The sequence below is a fragment of the Syzygium oleosum genome, unplaced genomic scaffold (assembly GCF_021117445.2).
Source record: "Syzygium oleosum isolate NSW1041296 unplaced genomic scaffold, Sole_v2.1 Sole_v2.30, whole genome shotgun sequence".
NCBI classification, from domain to species: Eukaryota; Viridiplantae; Streptophyta; class Magnoliopsida; order Myrtales; family Myrtaceae; genus Syzygium; species Syzygium oleosum.
The window spans coordinates 4,254,989-4,265,638 of record NW_026607514.1 but is presented as its reverse complement, the minus strand read 5'-3'; the positions used below and the strand labels follow the sequence as shown (position 1 = coordinate 4,265,638).

General features: G+C 40.6%; 2 protein-coding genes across 4 annotated transcripts; both read left to right on the top strand.

Moving 5' to 3' along the window:
- The first annotated feature begins 231 nt into the window (after window positions 1-231).
- Window positions 232-8,125, top strand: LOC115677533 (U-box domain-containing protein 3). 3 transcript variants are annotated; one of them, XM_030600718.2, is made up of 5 exons: window positions 232-533; window positions 2,936-3,216; window positions 4,761-4,877; window positions 4,963-6,846; window positions 7,707-8,125. In XM_030600718.2, exons 1-5 carry the CDS (start codon window positions 524-526, stop codon window positions 7,770-7,772), a joined length of 2,358 nt encoding a protein of 785 aa, XP_030456578.1. In that variant the 5' UTR covers window positions 232-523; the 3' UTR covers window positions 7,773-8,125. The 3 variants fall into 3 exon arrangements, with proteins under 3 accessions (XP_030456578.1, XP_056160003.1, XP_030456577.1); XM_056304028.1 differs by having other exon boundaries at window positions 235-505; window positions 4,951-6,846; XM_030600717.2 differs by having other exon boundaries at window positions 237-533; window positions 4,951-6,846.
- A 561-nt stretch (window positions 8,126-8,686) lies between these two features.
- On the top strand, window positions 8,687-9,169 carry LOC130135280 (antifungal protein ginkbilobin-like protein). The gene has a single exon (XM_056303993.1). It carries the CDS (start codon window positions 8,687-8,689, stop codon window positions 9,167-9,169), a length of 483 nt encoding a protein of 160 aa, XP_056159968.1.
- The last annotated feature ends 1,481 nt before the right edge of the window (window positions 9,170-10,650 follow it).

Sequence of the window (10,650 nt, the reverse complement as noted above, 5' to 3'; positions counted from 1 at the left end):
CTTGAAGCTTTAATCACATTAGATATACCTTAATTGAAAAGTTTGAATTTTATTATAGCTGTGACAACCAGCTGTGGGAGTGCTCAGCCTCTTTTCCCTTGGATCAGAGAAATATCACTCAATGCCTTGACTTCCCCATTCTTTTCTCTCTCTAGCCTAGGCAATTATTATATATTCCCCTTGCAAATTTGCACCACCATCATTGCTTCTGCTGATGATTTGATTATTGCTAAATTCCCAATTTTAAAATTAGTTCAAGCCCACAAAAACCCAACAAATCTGCAACCATAAAACGGGCCCCACCACAGGCTTCTGTCCCTCCTTTCCCATTGTTTCTATTCCCCCACTTCCCTCTCTGGAGCTTTCCCCGTGTTCAGCTTTTGCCCATAGAAAAGCATGGCCATTCGAGGGTTTGTACTGATTGTTGGAGGAGATCGATGTTGATTTAGCTGGATTCGAGCTTCGGACATCGAAAGTTGCTTCCTTTCGGCTCATCGAGATCTGGGTATGCTCTGGGCATCTCATGGACGCAGGTGGGTGTCTGTCCTCGGTTTCTTGTTTTGTTAAATGTAATGAAGGATGTTGTCATTTGGGTTTTCCAATCCTTGCTCAATCTTCCAATGGTGTAAGATTGAGTCACCTATGGAGTCAATTCGAGCTTTGAGTCTCGTCTTTGTAGTTGTTAGATGTGAATTGGTAATCTTCTTGCCTTCTTAGAAGAGCTTGGGGAATGTGCTTTTCGAAGTGTAGGGTAATTCTGGCCAAATAAATAGGGGGCAGTTTGATGGTCAACTTCAGTTTTTGCGCTCCATGTTCTTCCTTGTAAGTGTGCAGTCTCTTTTGGCTCGTGAGGAACTTGGGAAAGAGAAAGAAATTCTCTCGTACTGTTCGGATAAAAGCTAATGTGATATATGGTATCACAGTTTATACTTCAATTTTCCATGTCTTGTGATGGTTGAATTGCAGCTTCAGTGGTCTGGTTTCGGAAGAAGAGAAAGCAGAATTAAATGCCCTGTAGTTTTATAATGCCTGCATGTCCTGTGCCTGAACCTCAAATAGTATGTGCCGGAAGATTTTGGATAGATACTTTTGTCAATTTACTCTTTCCCATAAATCATCAACTGACTGTTCTATATGGTCATTTCTATGTGCTCGCCGAACCTCTGATTAAGTCATCATGTGGTGAATCACGGACAGATGCTAAGTTAGCAACAGATTGAATTGAAACTGCTTCTGCACGAGCTGTAGTAACGTCTCTTGGGTTCAGTTCCTGAAATTGGTCAGATGGTTCAATGGTGTGTTGACATCACAGTGATGTCCTTCATTCAAACTTCATATGGATATAAAAGAAATAAGACCATTTCTGTCTCATGGGTTATTCTAGCATATGTTCACTAATTGGCTGAGACATTGTGGTAGTATCTTGTGAATATTTTGAGAATAGCAAATAGAAAATGTAGAAAACAAGAACATATGGGGCGTGCAGACACCGTCCTCAAGGATAACTCGCTTCACAAAGTGCAGAAGGTGTGTTGTGGCTATCCTCCAGAATATAAACAGTGTGCGCTTCACTATTTAGGTAATGCAAGAACAACATAATTTTTTTGATACCACAAGTCTCACTCTCTAGACACTTGAGCTTAATTGTAAAATTTAATGTGCTAGTGCTATATCATTCAAAATTGACTTTAACTTAGACAAACCCACCCATATTAATAGGCGAGAGAACTGACTGCAACATGCATTTTATTGGATGGTTTTGTTGGATGCTCTACCGCTAATGATTTTGTTACATGGCCATATCATCTTGAAAGACTAGTCCAACTTTGCTTCCTCTTCTTGTAGCATGTAATCAAGACAACTAGCACCAGCCAATCCTTCATCAAATTTAGTTTGCTCACGTGTGAAATGTTGATCCACAGCCTCAACTTATGCTTCACAAAGAAGCCAAAAAAAAAAGAACAATTATTTTGGACTTCATGCAAGTTTCTTTTCAAAGAATATAAAAGCTTTTGAAATACCTATTTTATATGACATATCTTTCTAAAAGTCACATTGCTAAGCCTTGAGATCTTGTCAAAGATGTGTAGACAAATGCTTACAACACAGCTTCGGTACTTCTAAATTATGTCCATACGACAAAGGGTGACCATAGAAAAGTTGCTCTGGCTTAGTCTGGTATTGGAACCTTATGGCACAACGTGTTTTTGATATCTTGTGTTGTGACATTTGCACCTTCACCTTGATGAAGCAATTTACTTTTTGTATGTAATTGCCAAGTGTACTTTTCTGCTTCTATTTATCTTTAACTTGTCAATTCTTGAACTGGGTGCTTCTTGATGTCTTCAGATAACTACTGTCTTCTGGCGACTTATGACTTTGCAATTAAAACTTTAGATAGGTTAACTAGTATGTGTAGTTGGGTTGTTGAAGAAAGAACAGATGTGCTTGCCACTTACCTGAGGGTTTGCTAGGGATTTTCAACACCGATCAGCAACTTAGTGACCTGGAATAACAGAACATTCAATCGTTTTCTACCAAAATCTGGTGATTTTTATGTTAAATTAACAACAGAAAGTGCTATGATGATGGTTTACCTAAGGTTTTCCTACTTCAGATCTTTTAGATTTGCATAGCTTCTCTAGAACCTAGTTGGTAAATATGTTGGCAAGTATGTGCCTAAGGTTTGTTGGACCATTTTGCAGTAACTTTTGCTAGGATCATTCTGCCTTGTACATTTTCTCTGATTTTATTGTTAGTTCTCAGTATGTACAATTCTAGCAAGGTTAACTCCTCCTCAAGTGGTTTCCTCTCAAAAGCATTCGAGATTGTTAGGCAAAGATTATATGCAATACTAATCTCCATAAGAGTGCACCAAATCAATAGTATATGAAGTAATATATTATGATATTCTCTCTGTGTTTTGCTTTGACAGGGCAAATGGACACATCTGTAAGGTGTCTTATTAACAGCAATTCTCGGTTTAGTCATCTGGTTATGTGTCAGACAAGAAAGTCCCAGCATCTTCAGCAGATTTATGGAAAAACAATTGATGTATTAAAGTTACTAAAACCCCTGCTTGATGATGTGGTTGAATGCAAAACACCAGTCTTGGATGAAATCCTATACAAACAGTATGAAGAGCTGGACATGGCTGTTAATATGTCAAGGGAATTTTTGGAAAATTGGTCACCAAGGATGAGCAAGATTTGCAGTGTAAGTGATCTTTGTTTATATCTTTGGCAAATTTATACATAGATGGCATAGTTTTTTTCAGTTAATGTTCAGTTCAAACTATACAAAAGATAATACAATGTGGCCTACAATAGTTGATTTGATACCTTTTGCTATTGCATCCCCCTTCAGCTGCTTTGGAGGCCATTTTCACAGCAAAAAGTTCCATCACAAAGTTTCAAGTTACTTATTTTGGCCTTCTTGTATAACCATGATGTATAAATGAGTAAATGAATTAGTGTCATTCCTTAGAAATTCTGGAAAATCATGCTGACCACTGTTCTGGTTTTACCTACTTTGAGTTACTTATATTGTTGCATTGGGTTGACGCATTCTGGAATATCATGCTGACCACCATTCTGGTTTTTCCTTGTAATATGTTTGAATATTTCTCTTTTGACATTTGAAATTAAACGTAAGCATGCACCTTTTGAATTTCCCATATGTACCTCTTGACGCAATTGGGGAGTTTAATCCTGGACACCTTATGCTTAAACCGAATTGGTCTAGGTTGCACCAAAATAGAGGATTCGACTTTAGACACTTATTGATTGGTTGGATGGTTTCGTTTTCTCTTCTTGCTTATGCACAGCCAGTTGTTTTTTTAACAGAAAATTTGCATATGAATCTTGCGAGAGTAAATTCAGATTCCTTTTGGATTTATATGGACATGTTTTTACTACACAGCTATTCATGCTTTTGTTTTCTTGCAATGCCCTTGGGGCTCTGGTTTCTCCTTTTATTTGCTGCTTTTGTTTGTGCCTTGTGGCAATAGAGCACTGTATTTTTCTTCCGAATAGGGAATTGACTGGATTCACCCATGGGTATGAGGACTGCCAATCTATCTTCAGAAAAGTGATTGCTAGATGACATGTCAACGACAACATCCAGAAAATGCTGCTCCGGTTACAGAGATCAATCCATTTTTATTATCTTCAATAGTTTTTGGTAGTTGTCCCCTTCATTTAGAGAATGTTTTTTCTTTTGAGCTTTGTAGGGATAAGTAGGAGGATCAGTTTGAAGAGATTATTCGCATTGCGCCACAATCTGTTTGGCCTTCATATCTCTTTTAGCCACAAAACCTGCATAAAGTAGAATTCTCCCAACATGGATTGCCAAATCCCGTGACTCTCTGTCCGTGATCTGCTCATGCAACTCCTGTATCCTGTCGATGCTTTGAATAGCTACCTTTTTCGAGCTAAACATGCAAGTAAATGACGCTTCAAGCTTCCTTGCAAAGGACATGCTTGAAGGGATGTCTTCGTTGCCCAGATTGCTTTTATAGGATCCGTCTTAGCTCTGTTTTCTATCAATTATTCTCTTCAAGCTCATCATAATAGGACCTTTTCAGTTTAACTTCATAAAGCATATGGTAGAAGTTAGTGGAAATTGCCTATTCCAAATCTTGAGCATTTCCGAAAGAGTTAGATGTGCAATTTCAACTTTCTGTTAACCCAACTGAAAAGTATGGACATTTAGACCGCTGAATTTGCTATGTTCACTAATCGACTACTGAAAATCTTCAGGTTCTGCAGAGCAAATCATCGTTGACGAAAATTCAAATCTCTTCACTTGAGATATGCCAAATATTATGTAGATTATCACAATCAGACCCGGCTGCATCTAGCTTTGGTCGCATTCAGGTATAATCAGAGCTATGATCTATTAATACATGATTCTTGCAATTGCAAACTAGTCTCACAGAAATAGCTCCAGTACACTTTGCAGGAACTTCAACGACTGAAGCTGGAAGGAGTAGCAGATTACATAGAAGAGTTGCTTATGAATCAAAGAGATGGCATCCTTCCTTGTGCTGATACTGTTTCCAATATTATTGAGTTGCTTAATCTGAGATCAAAACAGGATTTGTTCAAAGAAAGTCTGGCAGTTGAAAAGGAGAGAATGAGGGCTGATGTCAATGAAGTGAGAGGAGAATTTGATGAAATTAACCAAGTTGTTCGACTTGTGTCATATATACGCGACTTTATGATCGAAACTGACTTCTTGGAAGCAGATGATGGCATGCCGATCCCACCTTATTTCCGTTGTCCTTTATCCTTAGAACTAATGATGGATCCTGTGATTGTGGCTTCTGGTCAAACTTATGAAAGGGCTTCCATACAGAAGTGGCTTGACTATGGCTTGACTGTTTGCCCAAAGACTCGTCAGCTGCTTACACATACTCACCTTATTCCTAATTACACTGTCAAAGCTATGGTTGAAGGTTGGTGCAAACATAATAACATCAGGCTGTTCAATAGCCTTGAGAGTCATGTTACTGTTCCAGTTCCCAACTTGTCTGACCATGGCTCCCCTCAAAATTTAGTCCGCACGGATAGTTTCAGTCGCTTTCTTCAGAGTAGCAGTTCCACTTCAAGGTCTTCTAGTGACATTGGTAACAGATTTGAGAAGCAGAGGAGTGAAATTTCTTGTAGATCAAGTGGTGAAGAATCTAATGGAGGGTTCTGCAGAGAGATTGAAAGGGTTGATATTCAATCTGCAGAACAATTACATACTCACAGTAGGAGTGAGTCGACTTCTAGTGCCATATCTAGTGTTGATTATGTTCCTCGAACTTCAATTGAAGTATCAACAAGATCGAAGTTTGAAAATTTGAGTCTGTCATCAGAGAAAATTTCCTCACGTCATGTTGGTGTAAATAAGGATTCAGTTTTGTCACTGCACGTTTTGAGAAACCAGTCATCTGGCTCCAATACAAGAATGGTGGTGGAAGGGAATGGTAACTGCAACCAAACTGGAACAGAGTCTCCTCAGTGTTCTGATTCTGCCTATGATAATTTAACTACATATTCTCATGTCAAGATATTGATAGATAATTTAAAGAACCAATCAAATGAGGTACACACTAAAGCTGCTGCAGAATTACGGTTTTTGGCAAGGCATAATATGGAAAATCGCATCATTATAGGACAGTCTGGAGCTATCACGCCATTACTTTCATTACTCTACTCACGAGTGAGATACACACAAGAACATGCTGTAACGGCAATTCTGAATCTCTCAATAAATGAGGAGAATAAGACCATGATTGCAGAAGCTGGAACAATTGAACCACTTATCCATGTTCTGAAATGTGGAAGTGAAGGAGCTCGAGAGAATGCTGCAGCGACACTGTTCAGTATCTCTCTTCTAGAAGAATACAAGGCCAAAATTGGTCGCTCTGGTGCAGTTAAGGCACTGGTGGATCTTCTCGGTTCAGGGACTCCCAGAGGGAAGAAAGATGCAGCCACTGCTCTTTTCAATTTGTCTATCTTTCACGAAAATAAGGCTCGAATAGTTCAAGCAGGTGCAGTGAAGTATCTCATTGAATTGATGGACCCAGATACTGGAATGGTGGACAAGGCTGTGGCTCTTCTTGCGAACCTGTCAACGACTGGAGAAGGGCGCTTGGCGATTGTGAGGGAAGGGGGTATTCCCTTGCTAGTTGAGGTCATCGAGTCTGGATCTCATAGGGGAAAGGAAAATGCAGCCTCAGTAGTGCTGCAACTATGCCTCAATAGTCCCAAGTTTTGCACCCTAGTTCTCCAAGAAGGAGCTGTACCCCCATTGGTTGCTTTGTCTCAATCTGGCACTCCAAGAGCAAAGGAAAAGGTATGCCGCTTAATTTTCTTATGAAATATATAATACTTTAGTTCCTAGTTGCAGCATGCCTGCTTATATCTACAAGTATCTTAGCAACTTGGGCATTCATAAGTCATTGATAAACTGCAAGAGAAACTACTTACCGGATGAGTCCTTATATAGTTGATAGCCTTTGAACCTGCAAATGACTAGGTTTATCCTTGATATGAAGTGACTAGTGCTGATATGTCTTTCCTTAGTCATATAGTTGATATTGCTCGACTTCTGTTTCCTAATCCGTTTATCTTTTTAGTTGTTTTTGGCACTCTCATATTTATCAATAAATGAGTATCGAGGCATTGTAGTTGATCATTCCCAAGCTAGATAGAGAAAATGATGCTCAGGAGCACAATGCATGTTCCCCGGAGTGAACCTGCATACTTGTTTGAGTACATGCATTGTGCATCTGGATTTGTGTGCCCATTTGCATGGGATGTATGTCCTAAGTGATGTATGTCCTACGAAATGGAAACATTGTGAAAAGAAATTGCACATAAACTGGCACTGCCAGAAGGGGGCAATGTAGTATGGGATGCTGCTCATGTTCTGTCAAGATAACTTTTCTGTCTCGGGTATACTGTTTGGAGTCTCAGCATGAGAAAGCTGGACTCTATGGCTTAATGGATCACATAAAGCAATTTTTAGTGAAAATGATGATGTTTCTAGCCCTCAGTCTGGGAATAATAAACTAAGATATTAGATCACCCAACAAATTCAGATACCTGTAACTTCACTAATTTTATATTCTGTGACAATGGCACAAGAATAATTGTTGTAATGATAATAAGAAAGAACAGCTAGACCAATTGTTGTTTAACTTTTTGCCACAGGCACAGCAGCTACTTGGTCACTTCCGAAACCAGCGAGAAGGGGCCATGGTCAAGGGGAAGTCTTGAAATGAGGAAATGTTTGGCTTTTGATATTATTTCCATGTTGATTGCGCTCTTTCAAGAAATTCATTCAGGAGGTTTGGGTATTTGTTTTCTGCCAATATGTATATAAATTAATGTGCTTGTAGATCTTTTCAATCGGGGGGCACACAATTTGCTTTTGAAGCGACTCTTGGGTTGCTGTCCGTAGCATGCTTGATGTTGCACTGTGAAACATGGGTTGGGGTTTAAAGTTTGAGATCGAGTCGTTGTCTTTCCCTTTACAGGCAATAGTTTGGCCAACAGTCTTGTATATTCTTTTTGTACATATGTACAAAGCGCACATTGTTTTTCTATGAGATTGAGAACATTATTTTCAATTCCAGTCCATGCGGGAGCCATAACATTACTGCTATCGTTACGTTTTTCAGTAGATTATGGTGACGGACGCCAATGCTTTTAGTTCCGCGACCATGGTACAGCTTGGAGACAGATCTTGCTCCTTGTAAAATTGTCTGCTTTCTATCTTTTCTTCACTTGCCAGATTCCGCAGGGACAATATGCTACAGATTTTTGTTTGGTACTTGAGTGTTGCTGAGTTGAATACAATACCAATCTCAAAAGTTTATCACATCATTTGGTATATCAATTTTGTAGATCGACTTACCGCGTTTCGATGAAAATTAAGCCTTTGTATAGTTGGTAGTAGGAAAGACAAGAAGAAACCAAATCAATTTATGATCATTTTCTTGGAGATTCAATACGATGAAACTAGCCTGCAGCAAGACAAAGCGAATATCTGCCCTGAATGGATAGACATGTGAGGAGAGTATGCGAAGCTGTTGACAATGTGGATTCTATCCTCCTACGGGCGATCATGTCAACTTAGAAACAGATCAACTTTCTATCTTTTTTTCGAATAGAAAACTTACACCAACCATATGCAAAGAATTCATAAGACCAACGTTTATTTAAGAAACCTCTCTGGAAGGAAGCTAACACGAGACGAGACTATAGGAAAGAAGATGATCTCTTCCAAGAGCATTGCGTTCATCTTGCTCGGGCTACTCTATATGTGCGCTGATGTCCGTGGTGAAGGAAATCTTAAATTGGTGTATGGACTCTGCAATGACGCATCGTTCGCCGACCAAGGCTACGAGACCACCGTGGAAGAAGTCTTTCAGGACGTGAAGGTTAATACGCCGAGTTCGGGTTACAGTTACTATGACCATATCCCAGTAGACAACCAGAACACCGATTTCTTCTACGGGCATGGGGCATGCAACGGAGTGATTACAAAGTCCGAGTGCGTCAATTGTTTGATTGCCGTGATTAACTGGGTGAGGAAAGAGTGCCCGTGGAGATACAGGGCTCAGTACCAGCTTGCGGACTATAGACTTAGGTACGAGTTTTACCCATTTTAGGACAATTGATTTTGTAAGGACAGTCAAATAAGCATTTCTCATTTTGTAACGCGTGAGTCGATTTATTTTTGCGAGTCAGTGGTTCGACAAGGTGAGTTGATTGCTCTCTCAAATTGTGGATGGCTATACTCAGACCAAAGTGCTTGTTTGACATCTTCACAAAGAGAAATAAGAACACATATATGTCAAGATTTATCGGTGTGAAGCTGAGAACTCTGATTTAGAATGAATTAGTAGTTACAAATTGGATCGTCTTGCATGAGATTTCATTTCTTTGTAATATAATGGAGTCTTCAGAATTCAAATTCAACGTAATGGCTCGATTAGGTGGACATGAAGGGAAACATCCATTTTTCAAGATCTTTCTGCGTTAGGCAACACTTTGCCAAAGCCCTTTGGGGCCTTGAAGGCATTTGGGCAAATGTAATTAGCGTTTTGTAAATTTTTTGGAAAGCGTTGGAGAGATGCAATTGCATCTTCAAAGGCCTTTAACCCGAGGGGTGTTTTGAGGTTTGAGCATTTTTGGAATGCAAATACATTTTTTTCTTCTAACTTTTCCCTCACTAAAGTTTCATAATTCTAGAAATATCCCTACCTCATGCGACGTTATCGGCAAAGATTTAGGTCATCGGCTAGCCTCCGGCGAGGCCAAATGTGGCTATCGGCGAGCCAGATTTAGCGCTAGCAACCTCGCCTGGGTTACGCAAACACAAGCCATAGGCGATTGGGTTGTACAAACCTAGGCAGCCGTCGCCGTGCAACCCAAGCGAGACTGCTGGCACCAGATCTTGCTTGTCGGTAGATAGATTTGGCCTTGCCACTATTGAGTTCTTAGCTAGTTTTGAGGTTTTTTTTTAAGCAAAAGTACTATATAAAGTGTAATTTTGGCAAATACCATTAAGTCAAAGTTTTTTTTTAATGCGCTTTTAAATTTAAATTTACCAAACACTATTTACATTTTCCAAAATCTCTTTAATCTACAGGCCTTTGTATTTAGGCCCAATTCCAAAAAAAACCCTCAACTTTACACTTTGTCCCAAATATACCCTCAACTTTTTTTTGTCTCAAGAAAAACCACAAACTTTTATCTAAGTCCCAAATCTGCCCTCCCGTTAAAAATCCGTCCAATTGACGTCGAAAAAAAAAAAAAAAAACAGAGAACCGGCAGCTGCGGCGGTGGCCAAGCCTTCGCCGGTGGCCGCCGCCACAGCCGTCGGGAAGGAGCGGCGGCCCACGCCTGGGCCTTCTCGACGGCCGGCGACCCTCGCCGCGCAGCCCCCGATCTGGGGCGAGGGTCGCGCCCTCCCCGTGATTGGGGGCTGCGCGCGCCGCGGCGGGCGGCTCGCCCGGGCCGGCGAGGGTTGCCGGCTTCGAGAAGGCCCAGGAGAGGGCCGGCTCGCCACTGCCTGGGCGAGCCGCCGGCGAGGGTCGCCGGCCTTCGAGAAGGCCCAGGCGAGGGCCGGCGGCCGATCGCCCTAGGC

Bases quoted from the DNA above. Each gene is read 5' to 3' on its own strand.
- LOC115677533 (XM_030600717.2), top strand. The intron at 3,217-4,760 runs GTAAGTGATCTT...GAAAATCTTCAG, and splicing joins GGATGAGCAAGATTTGCAGT to GTTCTGCAGAGCAAATCATC. The intron at 4,878-4,950 runs GTATAATCAGAG...AAATAGCTCCAG, and splicing joins CTAGCTTTGGTCGCATTCAG to TACACTTTGCAGGAACTTCA.
- LOC130135280 (XM_056303993.1), top strand. From the start codon at position 8,687: ATGCAAAGAATTCATAAGACCAACGTTTATTTAAGAAACCTCTCTGGA.